The 21,588-nt window shown below is 39.9% G+C and overlaps 2 protein-coding genes across 2 annotated transcripts; both read left to right on the forward strand.

The window, feature by feature from the left end:
- Positions 1–5,927: 5,927 nt before the first annotated feature.
- On the forward strand, positions 5,928–6,794 carry LOC142985917 (uncharacterized). Its single transcript, XM_076134158.1, has one exon. It carries the CDS (start codon positions 5,928–5,930, stop codon positions 6,792–6,794), a length of 867 nt encoding a protein of 288 aa, XP_075990273.1.
- On the forward strand, positions 6,794–7,492 carry LOC142985918 (uncharacterized). The gene has a single exon (XM_076134159.1). It carries the CDS (start codon positions 6,794–6,796, stop codon positions 7,490–7,492), a length of 699 nt encoding a protein of 232 aa, XP_075990274.1.
- The last annotated feature ends 14,096 nt before the right edge of the window (positions 7,493–21,588 follow it).

Here is a 21,588-nt window from a genome sequence, read left to right on the forward strand (position 1 = left end):
ACTAGATAACAATAGGAATAGGAAACTCAAATTTTGCGATTGGGCGACAGTAGGTATTTATAAAAGTAGAGCTAGGCTGTATGAGCTTTATTCCATGAAACAGTTCAATTTTAATCCTAAATTTCTTCAATACGTTAGGAACTATTCAAAAGTTTTTAAGAGAACTTGTGTTGCTGCTAAATCCTTACACTTAAGCAACAAAATTAAAAGCTCAGACAATACGATCAAAACCACATGGAATATCATTAACAACGAAACAGGTCGTGCTATCCAGCGCGAAAATGATTTTGAACTGAAAGTTAATGACACGATTATCACCAACAACTTAGAGGTTGCTCAGACGTTCAATACTTTCTTCGCTGATATTCCCACAGCTACAACTAGCTCCTTGAACTCCTGTCCTGCCAAGGCAGAATGTTTACTTCGAAATAGCGTAAAAGAGTGTGGTAGTGTTTTTTTCTTCAAACATATCAACTCTAATGATGTAGTTAAGGCTTTTAGGTCGCTCAACTCCAAAAAAACACCTGACCTCTGGGGCATCTCTGTTAAATTAGTAGAAAGTATAATCTTGGAAATAGCCCCCCATTTGGCTTTAATATTTAATAGGTGCGTAGATGCTGGTGTGTTTCCGGACTTAATGAAACACAGTAAAGTAGTACCACTCTTTAAGAAGGGATCTAAGAGTGAGCCCAGCAATTTCAGGCCCATTTCCATCTTGCCTGCGGTTAGCAAAATCTTCGAAAAGGTCATCTTAGAGCAGCTCGAAAGTCACTTTAACTCGAATCAGCTATTTCATGGTAAACAGTATGGTTTCACAAAGGGTAGGTCAACTATCGATGCAGGTATTTCGCTCGTCAAGCATATCTATGATGCTTGGGAGACATCCCAGGACGCCATTGGGGTGTTCTGCGATCTCTCCAAAGCATTTGACTGTGTCCAACATAATACGCTCCTTAGGAAGCTCCACCACTATGGAATTAGGGATACAGCGCTCAATTTACTTGCGTCATATTTGAGTAATAGGATTCAACGAGTAGATATCAATGGTGTTAGGTCTTCAGGTTCAGCTGTTTCTCTCGGCGTGCCTCAGGGTTCGATACTCGGTCCGTTTCTTTTTCTCGTATATATAAACGATCTCCCCTTTCAGGTGCAGGATTTATGTGATATTATATTATTCGCAGATGACACTTCTCTCATTTTTAAAGTAGATCGTTCGAAGTCCTGTTTTGTCGATATCAATAGTATTCTAGAACAGGTCCACAACTGGTTCACTTGTAATAATCTGTTATTGAATTCTAACAAAACTAAGTGCATTAGGTTCACTATGCCCAACGCGAGGAATTTAGGTACTAACATAGTCGTAAATAGGCAAACTATCGATTTGGTAGATTCGGCAACTTTTTTAGGTATCAGTCTGGATAGCAAGCTCCAATGGGGCACTCAGATAGCGCATCTCTCGGGGAGACTCAGCTCCGCCGCGTACGCAATCAGAAAAGTAAGACAGTTTGCTGGTGTGGATGCGGCAAGACTGGTTTACTTTAGTTATTTTCACAGCGTCATGTCTTACGGTATATTACTGTGGGGTAAGGCTGCTGATATAGATGTTATTTTTGTCCTTCAAAAAAGAGCTATTCGTGCAATATATAGTTTAGGAGCGCGAGACTCCTTGAGAGAGCTTTTTGGGCAGATAGGGATATTGACGGTGTCATCACAGTATGTCCTTGCAAACTTGTTGTATATAAAACAAAATTTAGGGACTTTCACAACAAATAGCGATAGACACAATTATAACACTAGAAACAGACACAAATTAGTAGGTCCCCATCATCGTTTACAGAAGGTGCACAATTCGTTTGTAGGTCTCGGCATTCGTTTCTTCAACAAGCTTCCCAAGCACATCATTGATTTACCCCTGCCTAAATTCAAAGTTGCAGTTAAGGAACATCTCGTTAGGAAAGCTTATTACAGAATTGATGAGTTTCTAAACGACAATAGCTCTTGGGATTAGTCGCTCGCTTGATTAGGATTCTTTGAAATTAGGGAACTTTGCTATAAATTGTATAAACTCAGTAGAAGTAGGTCTAAATATTGTAAAATATGGGCAATTAATGATGCAAATAGGTGATGTTACGTACAACTTGATTTTAATCATAAAACTGTCACTTTTTTCTTCTATAATGTTACAACCAATGTGCTCACTTGCTGCCCATATTCTTATTATCACATGCTAGTAGGTGCTCCCAACATACGGTATGATCCGAGACTAATTAATAACCTTGCTATATTCATTTTCCTTAATAATTGACTATTAGTCTATATCGCTGATTGTTGGCAGCTCCTCGCATGATCAATTATTGTATCAACCACATTGTAAAACTTTTGGCGATTGAAAAGAGTGGCCGTGAGTTTCTCGCTAGCTCTTCTCATAAGGCTCTACCCCCTTTCCGAGCTAGTGGTAGATTCAGTAATTGTAACGACTATCATAAGTGTCAATATTTGACCTAAATGAATAAATGATTTGATTTTGATTTTTGATTTTAATGACAGTAGCTATGGCTGGTTTGAACTACGAGAAAGCTCTAGTTTATTTGGACGATTTGATTTGTTTTGGCAGAAATCTTGATATACATAACAAAAACTTAATAGATATATTTGAGAGATTAAGGAAAGTAAATTTAAAACTAAATCCTAGTAAGTGCCAATTTTTAAAAAAAGAATTATTATATTTAGGACATTTAGTGTCAAATAAAGGTGTTCAACCAGACCCAGAGAAAACTAAAATCATAAAAAATTACCCAAAACCTCAATCTAGTGATGAAGTTAAACGCTTTGTCGCTTTTTCCAATTATTACAGAAAATTTGTACCAAATTTTGCTGAAGTAACAATACCACTTAATAAATTGTGTCGGAAAGGAGTAAAATTTGAATGGACGAGTGAATGTGAAAATGCTTTTAAACATCTTAAAAAACTACTATGTAACCCCCCTATACTACAATATCCCGATTTTTCAACAGAAAGTGAATTTATTTTGCGTACCGATGCATCTGGCAAAGCTATCGGTGCCATGTTATGTAATAAAAATGATTTACCAATTGCATATGCAAGCCGTACTTTAAATAAAGCAGAAATTAACTATCCTACTATAGAAAAGGAGCTCTTAGCTATAGTATGGTCCGTTCGTTATTTTCGCCCATATTTATATGGAAAGCATTTCAAAATATTTACAGATCATAAACCACTTGTCTATCTTTTTTCTATGAGTAATCCATCCAGTAGACTTTTAAAATTTAGATTATCATTAGAGGAGTACAACTATACAATCGAGTATGTTAGAGGTACGAGTAACGCAGCGGCCGATGCATTATCTCGTATAATAATTACGTCAGAAGATCTGAAAGAAATGGGTGTGCAATCTGTAAATGTAATGACTAGAAATATGACAAGAAGATTGAATGAAGATGTGAGTGACAACTCTTTGGTTGATAAGGTTTCTGCAGACAGACGGTCTGATCAGCCAGATGTCGTGGAAATGCTTAAAAAACCAAAGAATTGTATAGAACTAATAGTAAAGGAGAAATTAAAAGGAAATTTTGTTTATTTTAAAGAAAAATATATTATAGGCCTAAATCCTAATTCTCGATCATGTCAAACGCGAGACGTTTTCGTGAGAGATTTTGGATTATTTTGTAATGAAAATAATATTGAAGAAATATATATATTGAAAAATAATGAGACTATTAAATACATTAAATGGTTAACCAATGCGAACAAAAAGTCGACTTTTCCACGGATTTGTATTATAAAAGAAGCGATAAGGATAAATAATGACGATGATAAGTTAGTGATTCTTAATGATTTTCATTTATTACCGACTAGCGGTCATGCTGGCGTAAGACGAATGCTAAATAATATCAAAAGGTATTATTTCTGGCCAAATATGGAAGTAGACGTAAAAATGTATGTAAAGAAATGTGTTAAATGTCAAACACAAAAACATTCTTTGCCTACTAAACAGCCAATGGAAATTTCAACCACTGCGCAGTTAGCTTTAGATAAGATTTATTTAGATATAGTTGGGCCCTTAAGTAAGGATTATTATAATTATTCATATATTCTCACCATACAATGTGAGTTGAGTAAGTATATAGAAGCTTACCCATTAGAAAATAAGGATAGTATAAGTGTGGCAAAGGCTTTTGTCGATAATTTCATTTTAAGGTATGGTATACCCCGAGAAATAGCATCAGATCGTGGAACCGAGTTTATGTCAACAACTATGAAAGAGGTATGTAAATTACTAAATATTACTCAAATTTCATCCACAGCATATCACCACCAATCAATTGGCGCTTTAGAAAATTCACATAAGTCGTTAAATGCATATTTAAGAATACAAACTGATAACAATCCTAGATATTGGAGTACATGGTTACAATATTTTTGTTTTTCCTATAATACTACTGTCCACTCCGAAACAAAGTACACACCGTTTGAACTTGTATTTGGCAAAAAATGTAATATACCTAGTAATTTAAGTTCAGGAATAGTAGAACCTTTATATAACGATGATGATTATGTTAAGCAATTGAAATATAGATTGCAGGTTTCTCAAAATGACGCAAAATGTAATTTAATTGATAGTAAAATAAAACGTAAGTCTGTTTATGATATGTATACAAAGCCAGTAAAATATGAAAGCGGCGATATGTTGTTAGTCAAAAGTGAGAAAGACAATAAATTTCAACCATTGTATTTAGGTCCTTTCAAAGTTATTGAAGATTTAAATTGTAATGTAAAGATTGAACGTAATGGAAAAACTGAAATTATCCACAAAAATCGCACAAAGCCGTTTCGTTGTTAAAAAAAAAAAACCAAAAACTTTGTATTCTTAGTTTTAATTTTTTTTTTCTTTTGTGAGGGGCGTATGGTATGGTACAGCCCTATAATATACCTAACATTGTTCGTATATAATCTACGTGTATTAATACGTTGTTTGGAGTAATAAACGGGGTTTTGCTAGAGATGGTCGTGTTTTACTTTACTCCGATATAACAACCTCACAGTGGCATCACAGTATATTTTTGCGAATTTGATGTTCATCAAATAAAACATCTGTGGCAACCTGCCTAACTACATTTACTAACTTTATATTAACAAGTACTAATAATTATATTACACTTTACAAACAGTAACACAATACAATAATACACTTATAATTATTTACAATACTTTACTAATATAATAACTAAAACAATAACAACAATATTTATTTACACCTCATCAATATTTATTTACACCACCACTATCACACGTCATAAATTGCATCTATCCGAACGCCGGATAAATGACGTGCCAGCTGGTAGAATTGTATTACGGAACCGCGCGCATCGCCAGCGCATTGTGACGTCGTCCTTGGGGCGGAGTTTAGGATGCGCCCGCGCACTGACCTTCGAGAGTCGCCAGTCGAGATCCTACTGTCCGACGCGAAGCGCACGCTCATTGCACGCACCGCTTGCCTCCGCTACCCACGCACTATTGATTGTTGCATATTTTATATTTCGCTGTGCTTTTTCTATTCTGGTATTCTGTGCTTGACTTTCTGTGCCTTACTTCTGCGCTGTACTTTCTTCCGTGTTTCTGTGTGCCTGTGAACCCTTCTTGTAGCTTCTTCTGTGTGTTCGTGAATTATATGTTGTGAGTACAAAACTACTTATTTCTTTTACTCGCCTACACGCCGTGAACACACGTAAAAAATTATAGTGATAGTTCTAAATAGATTCCTAGTCCCTATCACTAAAGTGGTGACCCCGACAGAAAACCGCCAGAAGGGCTCGAGTAGTTCGACACTACTCGAACGTGTTGTTCAGGCCTGAAGCCTGAAAAACCTGTATAAGTGAGCGTAGAGTCCTCCAAGCACACTAGCATGATGAGCGATGGCAGTGACTCCGCAAAATCCTGCGCTACCGCCGCCTCTACATGTAGCAAAAAGCGCGTGTCCACTGCCGCGTCATCCGAGATTTGTCGCGTGGCCGTCCGGATTCCTCCGTTTTGGCCAGATGACCCGGAGATTTGGTTTGCGCAAGTGAAGGCACAATTCGCAAATGCAAACGTAACCAGTGACGCAACCAAATTTAATTACGTCATCGGGAACCTGGAGTACCAATACTCGAAACAGGTCCGAGACATTTTGGTTGCGCCACCAGCGGAGAACAAATACGAGAAGCTCAAGCAGGAGCTTGTCAAGCGCTTGTCGGCATCCAAGGAGAAGAGGGTTCAGCAGCTCCTCATGCACGAGGAACTGGGTGACCGCAAGCCCTCACAACTCCTCCGACACCTGCAAGGGTTAGCTGATCCGAGCGTTCCAGAGGAGTTCCTGCGGACTATCTGGAGCAGCCGTCTTCCCAGCAACGTGCAGACGCTTCTCGCGTCGCAGCCCAACGCGAATCTGGAGGCAGTAGCTGACCTGGCCGATAGGGTCCAGGATATTGTCTCCCCCAACCAGGTAGCAGCAGCGTCGTCACCAAGTTCCGGCCGAACGATGCAGGACATGGCTTGCGAAATCGCCGAACTCCGCAAGGCCGTCAAGGACCTGACGACGCAGATGCGACAACGCTCCCGCTCTCCGTCTCGGTCGAGAGCACGCCGTCGTAGCCGATCCAGCAGCAGACGCTCCGACTCCAGCCACCGCAAGCATCCGCTTTGCTGGTATCACTTCAAGTTTGGAGCCAACGCGAAGAGCTGCTTGAAACCCTGCGACTTCCGGACTTCGGGAAACTCCCAAGGCAGTCGGTAATGGCGACGAACGACTGTCCCCCTCTTCCTGGTCGCCTGTTTGTGACGGACCGAAAGACAAAAGTGCAGTTTTTAGTGGACACTGGTAGTGACTTATGTGTGTATCCGCGTCACGCCTTGCATGAACGTCGTGACAAGTCCAACTACCAGTTGTCGGCCGCTAACGGCAGTGTCATAGCCACTTACGGCTATTTACAATTGTGTCTAGACCTTGGGTTACGCCGTAATTTCCCTTGGCGTTTTGTTGTAGCCGATGTAACCAAGGCTATAATTGGTGTCGACTTTCTAAATTTTTATAACCTTGTTGTCGACGTTCGCAACAAACGATTCTTAGACGACACCACTAGCCTCTCAGTGGTAGCGTCCATTGTAAAAACTACGGACGCATGTTCAGTTAGGGTCACGACTGGGGATTCAACTTACCACAGTATTCTGGACGAATTCCCGGATATAACTCGACCCGCTGGCACACCACGCACAACTACACACAACACAGTACACCACATCCGCACTACACCCGGCCCGCCAATTTCTTGCTCCCCTCGCAGGTTAGCTCCGGATAAATTGAAGATCGCTAAGCAGGAGTTCCAGATCATGTTGGACAATGGAGCCCTCTCGGCCTTCCGAGAGTTCCTGGTCCTCTCCTCTACACCTTGCGCCGAAGAAGGACAACACTTGGCGTCCCTGCGGCGACTATAGGTTGCTCAATTCGAGGACCATTCCCGACCGGTACCCGATTAGGCATATTCACGACCTCGCCCATAGTATATCTGGCTGTAAGGTCTTCTCAACCATCGATCTGGTCAAAGCTTATAACCAGATCCCGGTAAACCAGGAGGATATCCAGAAGACCGCCATCACCACGCCGTTTGGCCTGTTCGAGTTCCCATTTATGACCTTTGGGCCCAGGAACGCAGGTCAAACTTTTCAAAGGTTCGTGGATGAAATGACGCGAGGCCTAGATTTCTGTTATCCCTATCTCGAAGATTTTTTTCTGTTTTCCCGGGATAGCCTGGAGCATAAATCGCACCTACGGGAACTCTTTGGCAGGATGCAGAAGTACGGTATCCTTGTGAACACTTCGAAGTGTGTTTTCGGAGCTGAGGAGGCATCTTTCTTGGGCTATCGCATTTCCGCCGCTGGCACCAAGCCCCTACAATTCAAGGTGGAAGCGACCCGGGATTTCCCGGTCCCTAAAACCGTGAAGCAGTTGCGCCGTTTCTTAGGAATGCTGAACTTCTACAGGCGGTTTATTCCAGAAGCCGCAAAGTTCCAGCAACCCCTCAACGAACTCTTGACCGGGTCAGTCAAAGGCTCTCATCCCGTTGACATTTCAGGGGAAGCTTTCACAGCGTTTCAGCAATGCAAAAACAGCCTTTGCAACGCTACCTTACTCGCTCACCCCGACTATCAGGCAAAGATTTGCCTGGTCACCGACGCTTCCGACCTGGCAATGGGCGTTTTTGCAACAGCTCAAGGACGGAATCTGGCAACCACTCGCGTTTTTCTCACGCAAGTTGAGCCCGACACAGCAGAAATATTCACCCTACGATCGCGAGCTCCTTGCAATATACGACGGTATTAAATACTTCCGCCATATGCTCGAGGCCAGAGACTTCACCGTCTATACTGACCACAAACCTCTGCTTTATGCATTCCACGAGAGGAAGAGCAATTGCTCTCCCCGTCAGTATAGACACCTCGATTTTATCTCCCAATTTACAACCGAAATTCGACACATCTCCGGGAAGGACAATGTCGTCGCGGATACCCTGTCGCGTGTCGAGGAACTCCAAATCCTCGTCGATCCTGACGTCCTTGCCAAAGCCCAAGCCTCCGACCCTGAACTTCTGCAGCTGCTTTCCGAGAACTCGTCTCTTCGCATTAGGAAGATCAAGTTAGACGGTAGTCCAGTCGACATCTTTTGCGACGTCAGCACGTCAACTCCGCGACCGTTCGTCCCAAAGACATTGCGTAGGCAAATTTTCGGCAGCCTCCATTCTCTAAGCCACCCGGGTGCCAACGCCAGCGCCAAACTAGTCGCACAGCGTTTTGTTTGGCCCGGGATCCGCAAGGACTGCCGCGAATGGGCGCGAACGTGTCTCGCTTGCCAACGCACAAAGGTGCATCGTCATGTGTCATCACCATTGGGCACATTCGATCTACCACGTGCTAGATTTTATTTTGTCCACATTGACCTAATTGGCTCTCTTCCACCATCTAATGGCTTCCGGTACTGCTTGACTGCGGTGGACCGTTTTACCAGATGGCCAGAGGTCATACCGATTGCGGACATAACCGCTGAGACGGTGGGTAAGGCATTGTTGTCTGGCTGGATATCACGTTTCGGCTGTCTCACAGATATTGTTACAGACCGCGGACGTCAGTTCGAGTCCGCGCTGTTCCAATATCTGAGCAAAATTGCCGGCTTCAGACACGGCAAAACCACCGCCTACCACCCAGCATGCAACGGTCTGGTGGAACGGTTCCACCGCCAACTCAAGGCAGCCATTATGTGCCACGCCGACTCAAATTGGGTCGAATCTCTGCCGCTAGTGCTGCTAGGCGTCCGTTGCGCATTCAAGGAGGATCTGCAAGCAACTTCCGCAGAACTCCTCTACGGCGAGCCGTTACGTCTTCCAGGAGAGTTCTTTCACTCCGAGGCGAGCGGCACTACCGACTTAGCCGACTTTACAGCGCGCCTGCGTCATTTCGCAGCGAAGTTGCAGCCAACTCCCGCCGCGCGACACTGTAGGGACAAAGTCTTCGTTCACAAGGACCTTTCTGCTTCCAGCCACGTATTCCTGAGGGAAGATGTGTTGAGAAGCGCTTTGCAGCCCGCATACACTGGGCCGTACGAGGTCATTGAACGTGGTCCTAAAGTTTTTAAAATTTTAGTTAAGGATAAACATTATTACCGTTTCGGTGGACCGACTAAAGCCCGCTTACTTGTTGGTCGACACACAAGTGTCATCCCCACCACCTATCGTAGTTCAACCATCTCCCATTTCTGCCGAACCGACCATTAAAACTACAAAATCTGGTCGCAAGGTTCGATTCCCGGATTATTATCGCCCGTAGGACGGTCTCTGGGGGGGAGTGATGTGGCAACCTGCCTAACTACATTTACTAACTTTATATTAACAAGTACTAATAATTATATTACACTTTACAAACAGTAACACAATACAATAATACATGTATAATTATTTACAATACTTAACTAATATAATAACTAAAACAATAACAACAATATTTATTTACATCTATCCGAACGCCGGATAAATGACGTGCCAGCTGGTAGAATTGTATTACGGAACCGCGCGCATCGCCAGCGCATTGTGACGTCATCCTTGGGGCGGAGCTTAGGATGCGCCCGCGCACTGACCTTCGAGAGTCGCCAGTCGAGTCCGACGCGAAGCGCACGCTCATTGCACGCACCGCTTGCCTCCGCTACCCACGCACTATTGATTGTTGCATATTTTATATTTCGCTGTGCTTTTTCTATTCTGGTATTCTGTGCTTGACTTTCTGTGCCTTACTTCTACGCTGTACTTTCTTCCGTGTTTCTGTGTGCCTGTGAACCCTTCACTGGCTCAACTGCCTCTGTGGCGCGGTCGGTAGTATATGCGGCTGCCATGCGAGAGGTCTCGGGTTCGAATCCTGGGTCGGGCCAAAAAGTCTTTTCTGAGATTTTCTGTTAAGAATTTTTTTAGAGATTGCCCGGAGTTGGGAAGTTGAGGTCGAAAACCTCCGTGCCTCGGAGAGCACGTAAAGCCGTCGGTCCTGCGCCTGACCTCTCACTGGTTGTGTCGGTTATCCGTCCCACCAGACTATGAGAGTGATAAAATAGAGAGTGTACCTGTGTATTGTGCACACAATTGGACACTATAAACAAAGTCCTGCACAGATGGCCAGTTTCAATGAAACTGACCGCCGTAGCCGTATCGGCTAGGAGGACATTATTCTGTGTGTTCGTGAATTATATGTTGTGAGTACAAAACTACTTATTTCTTTTACTCGCCTACACGCCGTGAACACACGTAAATAATTATAGTGATAGTTCTAAATAGATTCCTAGTCCCTATCACTAAACATCAATTCGTTTGCTAAGAATAGTAAAATTCATAACATTAATACCAGAAATAAGCACAAATTAGTAGGTCCCTGCAATAGATTGCAAAAAGTACACAACTCATTTGCAGGTCTTGGTGTTCAGTTGTATAACAAACTCCCTAGCAGTGTTATGGATCTTCCCCAACAAAAATTCAAAGTAGTTGTTAAAGATCATCTTATTAAAAGGGGTTATTATAAGGTTGACGATTACTTAATGGATAAGAAAACATGGGATTAGTTAGTTACGCGTTCTACACAAATCAAGATTAAATATCTATATATTTATATATACATCTTTGCATTGTATGAACATTAATCAGTCATTTCAACTCTGTAACAGAGAGGTATTGCACGAGTCTCAGTGGTTTTCATTATCTTTTTTTCATTGAAATGGTGGCCTCCTATGCCAAGGTTCGTCATGCTCACTAAAATGTCATTGCTTGCGGCGGCGTCGTGTGCCGGGTCACCCCCTTCCCTCTAATATGTGCGAAGGGGGTGATGGCTGGTCCACGCGTCATACTCGTGAACGGGTGCTGCTTGGGGTGACTGGTTGTCCTGGGTGTAGTGACTGCCATAATTTTAAAGTAACTACGTTTCAATAACTGTACTTCCTTTACCACAGTATGCTCTTGAAATGCCTCTTATGATTTCATTACTTATATTACTATGTGGGTAAATGCTCCCATCATGCTTCCAATACTATTTATATCTTGTTTTTTAGCACCTTAATATATTGATTTAATTTAATTTATGTTATTACCAAAGTGTGTTCGGTAGTGTTATTAGGTAGCAGCTACTTACATCATTAATGTTTTATACCAACATAAATATTGTTAAAATCATTTGGCGATTAAAAAGAGTGGCCAGGAGTTTCTTGCCAGCTCTTCCCATTGGCCCTACCTTCCGAACTGGCGGTAAATTCACTCCCTGTATCATTGACTATCATAAGTGTCAGCACTTGACCTAAATGAATAAATGATTTGATTTTGATTTTGATTAACGCGTAAACAAGCCAAGAAACTTCAAGATACTGATATGAGACGGATGTCAAATAATATAAAAAAATATTGCATGCCTAAAATTTGTTTAATACATTTATTGAGGGCATGCAAAGTCCCCAACCCGCACTTGGCCAGCGTGGTGGACTCAAGGCCTAACCCCTCCCTCATTGCGGGAGGAGACCCTTGCCCAGCAGTGGGACAGTAATGGGTTAAATTTATTTATTATTATTGGCCTGGAATTGACAAAGATGTTAAGGATTTTGTGAAACGTTGTGGTAAGTGCCAACGGCAACAATATTCAATTCCACATAAAGAGCCTATGAGCATTACAACGACAGCTAATTCAGCATTTGAAAAAGTATTTTTATGTAGATCTAGTTAGACCATTAGAAACTGATAATGATAACTTTTCTGATATACTAACTTTACAGTGTGAACTCAGTAAATATGTTGAAGCTTACCCTTTAGTTTCCAAAAGGACTGATGATGTTGCAAAATCATTTGTTAATAATTTTATTCTTAGATATGGTGTTCCTAAGGAGATAGCTTCTGACAGAGGTAAGGAATTTATATCATCTACATTCAAAGAAATTTATAAATTATTGCAAATTAAACAATTAAATTATATTGCCTACCATCATCAAAGCATAGGGGCATTAGAAGTTTCTCATAAACATCTTAACTCTTTTCTTAGAATTCATACAGATAAGCACCCAGACACTTGGAGCCATTGGCTTCCCTTTTGGTGTTTTGCATACAACACTTCGGTGCATTCCGAAACGAAGTTTACGCCTTATGAATTAGTATTTGGTAAAGGATGTATACTTCCAAGTAACTTGTGTAAAGATTTAGTTGATCCTATATATCGAGCGTTTCGTCGGTCCCTACGTACATTCCCTCAAGTGGTACTTACGGGATTTGCCTTTTTTGTTTCCGTGACCTTCCGGTTGTCATATACTTTCGATTGATTAAAGAAAAATTAGTAAAAATGCTTTAATTCTACCCTAAATCAACACTCGACAAACCCCAGAACTACAACACTTCCGATGTAAAATGTCACTAGTGAGAGTTAAGACATTTTACATTGGCAAGTCAACAACACTCCCGCGCGCCTCCCCCGTAACTCCCACATGCGGGCTTGTTGCGCTCGCGCAAAAAAGAAAATGAAAAATGTAAAAGATAAAGGTAAAACCATCAAAATATCATCAGGTAAGTTGAATTTGACGTTTTACTTTATTGTACCTTCTTTAACTTTAATTATTAGTCAGTAAAAAGTTTATTTTTAATTACATTATCAACTTAAATTACTTTTTTGGTAATCGAAACAAGCTTTGTTCAATTCCGACGTAATTAGTCGCTTTTGGTAGTGACGTTATTTTACTTGGGAATGTTTTGAATCAAAAAGTCTTAAGTGTTACATAAGTGTTTTTACGTGGGAGAACATATACTACTGTTTTAAGTAACTGCCACTTAAGTTATTTTACATCGGGAATATTTAATTTAAAATGTAAGTAATTACCATTTCTGTTATTTTACGTTGTTTTTTGTTATTTTTTTCGGGTCCATTTTCGCTAGCATCAAAAGATGAACACTAAGATCTGGCTTAAATCCATGCAAAAAGGAGTCCTACGCCACCCTCGGCTCCATTAGCTTCAAATTTGCTCGGTGATAAAATACTGTCAGATTCAAGTATAGCAGAAATATTGGAATCGCCACAACCGACGTCTTCTCTTTGGCTCCAGGGGGTTTCTCAATCACCTTCCGAACATCGTGTTCCTTCATGGACTCCAACTCCCGCTTCATCGCTGCTATTCACTCATGGCTATCAGGTCTTCGAAGGACTTCTTTGTACGAACGTGGTTCTTCCTCTAACTTGCATGTACTGTTGTAGCAATATAGTCCACTTTGTACGCTACGAAGCCTATTCCTCAGAGGATACCTAGGCTCTTCCTCGATATTCACACTTACTGTTCTGACTCTTGTATCACAATGTTCAGCATCAGATTCATTTGAATTCACAGGCTCCACAGATTCAACACAAGGATCTGTATCCACATCTGCTGAGTCTGAGCTCTCCTCCGCATCTTCAATACTGTCTGGGTCTGTCAGACGTGTTTCGTTCTCCACATGCCTCACGAAGTCTTTGAAAAAGTTCAAAGCTTGAGACTTCTCCCTGAGAAAGAAATTTACTAGTGAAATCGTCTACTATTACGAACATGTAACGAGCTCCACCATAAGAACGTTCCGACATGGGACCACACAAATCAGCATGTAATAAACTGAGTTTGTCTTACGCTCGCCTTGCTTCACCCTTTGGAAAAGGTAATCTATGTGCCTTACCTCTTATACAAGCAGCACAAGGTTCCATTACACTTTTACCTCCAACCTCGATGTTAGGCAACTTCCGTAAATCATTCAAGTTAACATGCCCTAATCTACGATGCCAAAGTGCCAACGAGTCTTCAACTAGAACCGTAGCCAAAGCACCATCTACAATAGCAAAACAACAACCTGAGACTTCACTAGCAGTAACCACAAGTTTACTCGTTATCTCGCTTATCGATTGGTGAAACATCCTACAGCCATTAGAATCAAAAATAACTCTCCATCCATTCTGTACCAACTTAGATACCGACAAAAGATTAACTTTCAAGCCAGGCACAAAGGAACAATCTTTTACAGTTAACAAAACTCCTTTCACATTAACTATAATATCACCTTTGCCTTCACTTGACATTCTATCATCATTTGCACACGTCACAACATTCTTATCAGTAACCTTAAAGTCTCTAAACCACTGCTTCTGAAAACTCATGTGTGTCGAGGCTCCACTATCGAGATAAAACGTCGAGGGGCTGAAGGATGTGTGCACCGACAGTGAACACTTGAACAGCATAACGCAACTTTCTTCGACTTCAAGGAAACCGTTGGTAAGCGTGCACCACATCCTTGTCCAGCATCGGGCAATCGGACTTCTTATGACCTTTCTTTCCACATTAAAAGCAGTTGTTTGTTTTGTTTTGTTTCTTCGCTACTAAAGCCGAGTTCGACGAGGATTCATTTGAAGAGCTCTGAGCGCTATCTTCTTGTAGAAGCTTTTGCCGAACATTTTGAGAAGTAATCTTCATTCCTGAATGCTCTATTTTATTTTAATGGTCGGTAAACATAAGGTATACCTCGCAAAAGTACCACGGCAACCAAATCGTCATCGAAACTTTGATTGATTTCTTTACGCTTTTGAGCGTGACTCATGACAGCAGATCGGTGGTTTTCCAGCTTCTCATCCAAGAGACAATTCATCAGAGTTATGCGCCTATTTATTCCCTTGTCTTCAAAAATTATTGTCAATGCTACCCACACTTCTTTTGCGTAAGTAAGATTTTGAACATACGGATACAGATGAGATTCTAAGTAAAGGCATATTAACGTGTATGCTTCTTGATCCTTCTCGATCTCGGCTTCATCATCCTTCTTTGGAAGTGTTGATGTATACTTGAAACATTTTTCTCGAGCAACCATATTCAACAAGTACCTAATTATGATTGCTCAATATTATTACTATGTAATATTTTATATCTTTATGATGAAGAAAAAGGTTGCCTATTGTGAAATTTATAAAAAAAGTTTATAAAATATTTCTTTTTATTTTATTATCAGACCTTACCTCATGGCTTCCAGTATGAAAACACCGTAATTCAATATTATACTCAACGTAAAATTTAGTAAAAGGCAGTTACAATTTAGATCGTTGTTCAATCCCCCATGTAAAGATCAGTAAGTACCACTTAGGTAAATGCTAGTCGGAATGTTTCCGATCTAAAACGACGGTTGTGACCAATGGTACATAAAATGAATATATTTTAACGTTTTTATTTTATTTTCTCATAAAAGACAACAAATAAAGACTTCGTGCAAAATTTCATAGCTCTGCGATTGATAGAACTTGAGATACAAGTGTTTGAAACTTCAAACCGCTCTCCTGTAAAATTTGCGTTTTGCAATTAGGTTATTGTACGTAGGGACCGTCGGTTTTCAGGAAGAACATCGTAAGCGCAAAAAAAACCCAAAAAACTGTTTTATTATTAACCGCCAGATCTACTGATTTTGCATCTTATGGCACTTACTTTAGAGTTCAAAGTAAAAATGTAACTGTTAACAATTAAGGTTTCTTAATTAGATGTTATAATACTATTGGAACATTGTTCACTTCCGGAGGCTAATTTGATTAATATTTTGAATTGTGATTTAACCGGGAGATTGTAGTACTGGTTATTTTTACTATTTTATTAGTTACTAATATCTTAATTGATATTTACAAAAACACTAATGAGTTCAGAAGCTAATTTGATTAATATTTTAAAATATTGTACAACAGGAAGTCAGTGGTGTTTGAATTATAGAAAGTAAAAACGGTCACGCGAGTATTGTCAAACCGAGGGTATAAAAACACTTGTATTAAGATAAAAAGGGTCAGTTCTGTTGCAATAAAGGTGATAATCGTTACTCTGTTCGTTTTATTGCTAAAACCACACTGATTTATAAATATTATCAGAAGTGGGATCAGGACTATTGTTGAGCGTGGACGTTAGTTTTTTTTTCGTTTCGCGATTGGAAACTGTGTGAAGTGTTTACGCGTAAAGTATATTAAATAACATTAATTTTGAGTGGCTTATATCACTAATATGCCAAAACGCGGTCGTGAGATAAGCACTGATACATCGCGTAGTGTTACAGACGATTCGGAGGTAGAAAATTCTACAAGGCGGTGGCGCAAGCATGGCAGGACGGATTCGCGTTCAAAAGGTCGTACCCGGAGTACACGTAAACATCACAGAAAAAATTCGAGAAAGAAGCATCATTCTAGTGGCTCTGAAACTAGACGTCACCGCGAAAATTCATCTATCTTGGAGCAAAGCCGGGCGACACCAGTTGTGAATAATATCGGGCAGCTACAGACTTCTATGGACGGGTTATCCAGCATGGTGACGGGCACTACCGTGCCCGGAGGTGCGCAGAGTGTTCGAGAGAGATTGCATGCCGGGCCGGACATAGGGTGTGCCGCAGACGATGAACGTGACAACGCGATGCCAGATCCACCTCAAGGTAACAAGGTTGAAGAAGGTATGTCGAATAATTAATTGTCTAATTTAAAGGAGAATGGGCAAAATAGTATGGAACCTGGGCGATCCGCGGCCAAACTCGATTTTGTTTTTTTTAAATGTAGTTTGGTCCTATAATTACTGTGTAGAAGTTTTATTGCCGCGACGCACTTATATGACGAATAAAATACATTTTTGTTTTTGAGCACATTTAATAGTATAAAAAGACATATTTTGGCTTATATTCAGAGATTAAATAAAAATAAATATTTCTTATATTGCATACAAATATAGACATTATTAATATTCGAACAATCATAACAAGTAAATATATAAATAGGGGAATTATAAAACGATCGAATAAAAAAAAACTTAACGACTGATGATGACATACTGTTTAATAACTTGAACAGTATGAATTTGAGTAAGCGAAAAATTAACCAAAGTAACTACAAATATTGATTAATAATAAATTCTAGAAAGAGATTACAAAAAATGGGCTGTGATTAATCCATTTCAGAAATTAAAATTCTGTTCTTGCGACTACATTACTAAGTGAGCGACTAGAAATACAGAGAGGGTAACTTCAATATTAAGATAGATTCGATTTTTCCAATTAAAAGGAGTTTTTGGCAACCCGACATGGGTAGTGTTGTAAAAATGAGCGCTGAGCGTCGAGCGTTAAGCGCTGAGTCGACGCTTTTGAGCGTTTTAGACTTGAGCGTTAAACGCTTGAGCGCTTAAGGCTTGCGAGCGTTGAGAGTTTAGACTTTCAGGCTCGAGTTATGCGCTCAAGCGTTCAAGCGTTGTAATGTTTAAATTCATAATTCTATGAAGTCACGGTAATGTTATTCCTTTCATGGACTCGTTGTTGGATCACATGCAACATTTTCGAATTGTAAATAAATTAAACAAATCCGTAAATGATGTATAATTACGAAATTAAATGAATACTCTTCACTGATAAAAACGGATCTTACAGAAATAGCTACTATATTAGATCCACGTTTTAATAATAATAATTTTATGAATAAAAGCAATGCGGTACCATTAAGAAAATTAAAACAAATGTATAAAAATACGTATTGATAGATGAAGATAGGATAGAAAATCAAGAACCTGAAATTCAAACCAGAAGCTCATTATTTTTTCAATGTATAAACAACAATCCAATAACACAGATGTGATGTTGTAGTGCAAAAATAAGCAATCTACATTGCTAAACTTAACTAACCTGGCATTCGAAATTTTATCTGTTCCAAGCACGATTGTGCCAAGCGAAGTGGCATTTTCGAAAGCTTATCCTATCCTTTTATTATATTAGGCCTTATCATAACTAAAAGAAGGAACAGACTTAGTAACGAAAATATACGGACCAGTATGGGTCTTTCCTCATGGTATTGTTTAAGTATTTTTCTATTATAATATAGAAAATATCACAAAAAATGATATTATTTCAATTATACTATTTTTCTTACATTTTCCCTAGCTGTGTAATCTAAGCGCGCGCTCAAACCCGAGCTATAACGCTCAAGCCACTGCTTGAGCGCCGAGCGCTTCAGTCGAGTTCCGACTTGAGCATTAGCAATCTGCTTAAGCGTCGACTCAAGCGTTTAAGCGCCGACTCGAGCTTTTTTACAACACTAGACATGGGTAGGTTAGGTTAGAAGGCTGAGGTGGGAGCGAGCGAAGCGAAGCTCCCACCTCAGCCTTCGTGGTTATTTTTTTTTAAACCACCCAGAAGGAGGAGCCCCGCGAAGCGGGGCTCCGGCGACCTGATGTAATATCAAAAGAGACGAATTTATACAGGGTGTAAATGACAGCTAACCGAAAACTTTACTGGTAAGTTTGTGACACTGTATGCGCGAAATTTACTCCAACGATATTTCTCGGAAATGATTGGTTCCCGAGTTAGTCATTTTTGAGCGTTCAATGTATAGTGATCAACGCGATGTATCTCCGCGCATGCCTACGAGACTTCTGGCGGCGGCGGCGCGCTGAGCGACGACATGTCGCGACGCGTCGTACGTACGTACGCGTACCACCACGTCTATGCGCTCACTGGTATGCAACCCTATCATTAGATAACAATCTTATGTATCGTTTATGGTATCGTAAGTAGGCCCGTATGTTACAATAGCTCATAGTAAGATTGTAAGTAGGTAGGTTAGGTTAGTAGGTAGTTAGTTACCTACTTGGCTTACGTGAAATCAAACAATAATAGCAAAATGTAACCAATAATAAGAAAGTGCTAAAACAAATTGTTATCAATGTCTATCAACACGCAAATACCTGGTGTATGGCGAGAGTTTGAGTACCTTTGGATCCGGACGTACAGGTGCAGAGCACGCCGTGCACTTCCACGTGCTTCACCATACATAACACATCAACATTTCTTCCTATTTACGAACACAACTGCACTTCGAAAACAATAACAACAAAAATAATAACAATAAAAACACTAACAACTCAAAACCGAAACAATAACAAGTAATAATAAACAACAGTTCACACACGACACGACGAATAGGACATAACGAACGACACCGGTGAAGAGCTTCCGTCTTCCGCGAGCGAATTGCTCGAACTATCATTCAATTCAAAGAGAGCCGCCGGCGCCTCTCCGCTCACTCGCGCCGCCCCTCGCCCGCGCCACCCGCTCCCTCCGCGCCGTCCGCGCGCGCGCCGCCGATTTGGTGACGAGCGACGAGTTAGGATCCCAGCGAGAGATTAGATTCAATAAAATATTGATGTGGCATTACTATTTTTACTTGTCACAGTTGTTACTGGTTGCATTGTAGTTTTATTCAAATACCAAATAACATTACAAACATTATTGATGTAAGTTTAAAATACTTTGATATTTATAACATAAAATCAGCTTAAAGTAAATAAAATAAACACGAAACGTTTATTTCATTAAACCATAAAAAATGTAGGTAGGTACATAACAATGATAACAATCAATATCCATTAATATTCTTATCAGAGAAACTAACTTATCATAATTCATAATCCCCGGAGAATTACTTAGCATCCATTTTGTCGCATCCCATCTATGTAACATCAACGCGCGGTCGCGGCGTCACGCGTCACTACGGCCATCTTCTTTTCGAGTCGCACCGCGCTTGTATGAAGTATGAATGAGCGTGTAAATATCGAATAGAAATTTGCAAGAACAAATGGAACAAAGCGACAATACATGTTAAATTGTTTATTAGAGATTTTTATAGCGCTAAAGAATATCAATAGGATTTTTTGTCGTTCTGTATGTATTTGTACGTGTAATAATAAGATATCACACATTTTAAATCTTATGAATTTACCTTTTATCGGAGAGCGGGATAATTATGTAATTTTCATTTTTAACATAGAACAAATACTAAGTAACGCTGCATACTAGTGAGTGTGAAGCTGGCAGCTGTGTGCGTAATCGTGTGTCTGTGTGGCGCGCGTAGGTACGCGGCTTGACGTCGACCGTCGCGGCCGGCCGCCGCCGGCGCGGTGTCGTTGGCCGCGCACAGCTGATAGCGAATTTATACGTTGTTTTAATCCATTGCTGTTTTTTGTGAAAAACAGTAATATGACGGATTTTTTTCATATTCATGTTGCATTGTGTAGTATTAACGAAATAATACCAAAAAAAATTAAAAAAAACGCATAAAAAATCGGAAAAATCAAGAAAAAACCGATGAAAATTTTCAACGCCATAAGCACCAGAATCGTGTCTAAAGTCATTTTTTTTCGTTTTCGGTAGGCTGTCATTTACACCCTGTATATAGCTTATCATACTCTGCTCATTATAGTTTTTTTCAAAGTGGTTTTTGTATTCGAAACACTTCATTTAAGATGAAATACCGCTCAGTATAAAAAAAAACAATTGCCAAATATTGAAAAAAAATTAGGACGTAACGTTGACACTCAAAAAAATATTAGGTCGCTCAAATATTATGAAGGTTCTCATTTTGAATTTTAAGTAACTCAAATTAATGTTTGTAAGTTGCTGTTCTGCTAATATCTCGTCGCTCGCAGTTAGTCGCTCACTTAGTAATACTATACCGTAAATTAATTATATTTAACTCTTAAAACTTTAATTTACAGTCACTCGTTTAATAATAATAATAATAAAATCTCTTTATTGTACACAATGTACCAGGAAAATATTAAAATAAATAAATAAAAGCAATATAAACTTAAACTAAATACAATTTCAATGCACAATCGGCGGCCTTATCGCACAAGGCAATCTCTTACAGGCAACCATAGGATGGAAAGAGATGTTTAGATAGAAAGAGGTAGTACTGCGTACAAGTCACATTAACCTAATTATATAAGTTATATATATATAATATAAAGAATAAATAAAAATCGTATACATAAAATAGACATCATGTATAAATACAAAGGCACATACATAAATCATATATAAAATATATATGTTACTGTAAAAGCCCGAACTGTGGTAAATCCTAAGATTTTCCGGTAAAACCTAAGATTTACCAACTCTCAATGGTAAAAGTCCGAACAAGCCAGAGTTTAAAAACTATGTTACGATATATAAAAAATTCCTCCTTCATAA

The sequence above is a fragment of the Anticarsia gemmatalis genome, chromosome W (assembly GCF_050436995.1).
Source record: "Anticarsia gemmatalis isolate Benzon Research Colony breed Stoneville strain chromosome W, ilAntGemm2 primary, whole genome shotgun sequence".
NCBI classification, from domain to species: Eukaryota; Metazoa; Arthropoda; class Insecta; order Lepidoptera; family Erebidae; genus Anticarsia; species Anticarsia gemmatalis.

What these genes read in the sequence shown, in the direction of transcription:
- LOC142985917 (XM_076134158.1), top strand. Translation starts at nt 5,928, where the DNA reads ATGAGCGATGGCAGTGACTCCGCAAAATCCTGCGCTACCGCCGCCTCT.
- LOC142985918 (XM_076134159.1), top strand. Translation starts at nt 6,794, where the DNA reads ATGGCGACGAACGACTGTCCCCCTCTTCCTGGTCGCCTGTTTGTGACG.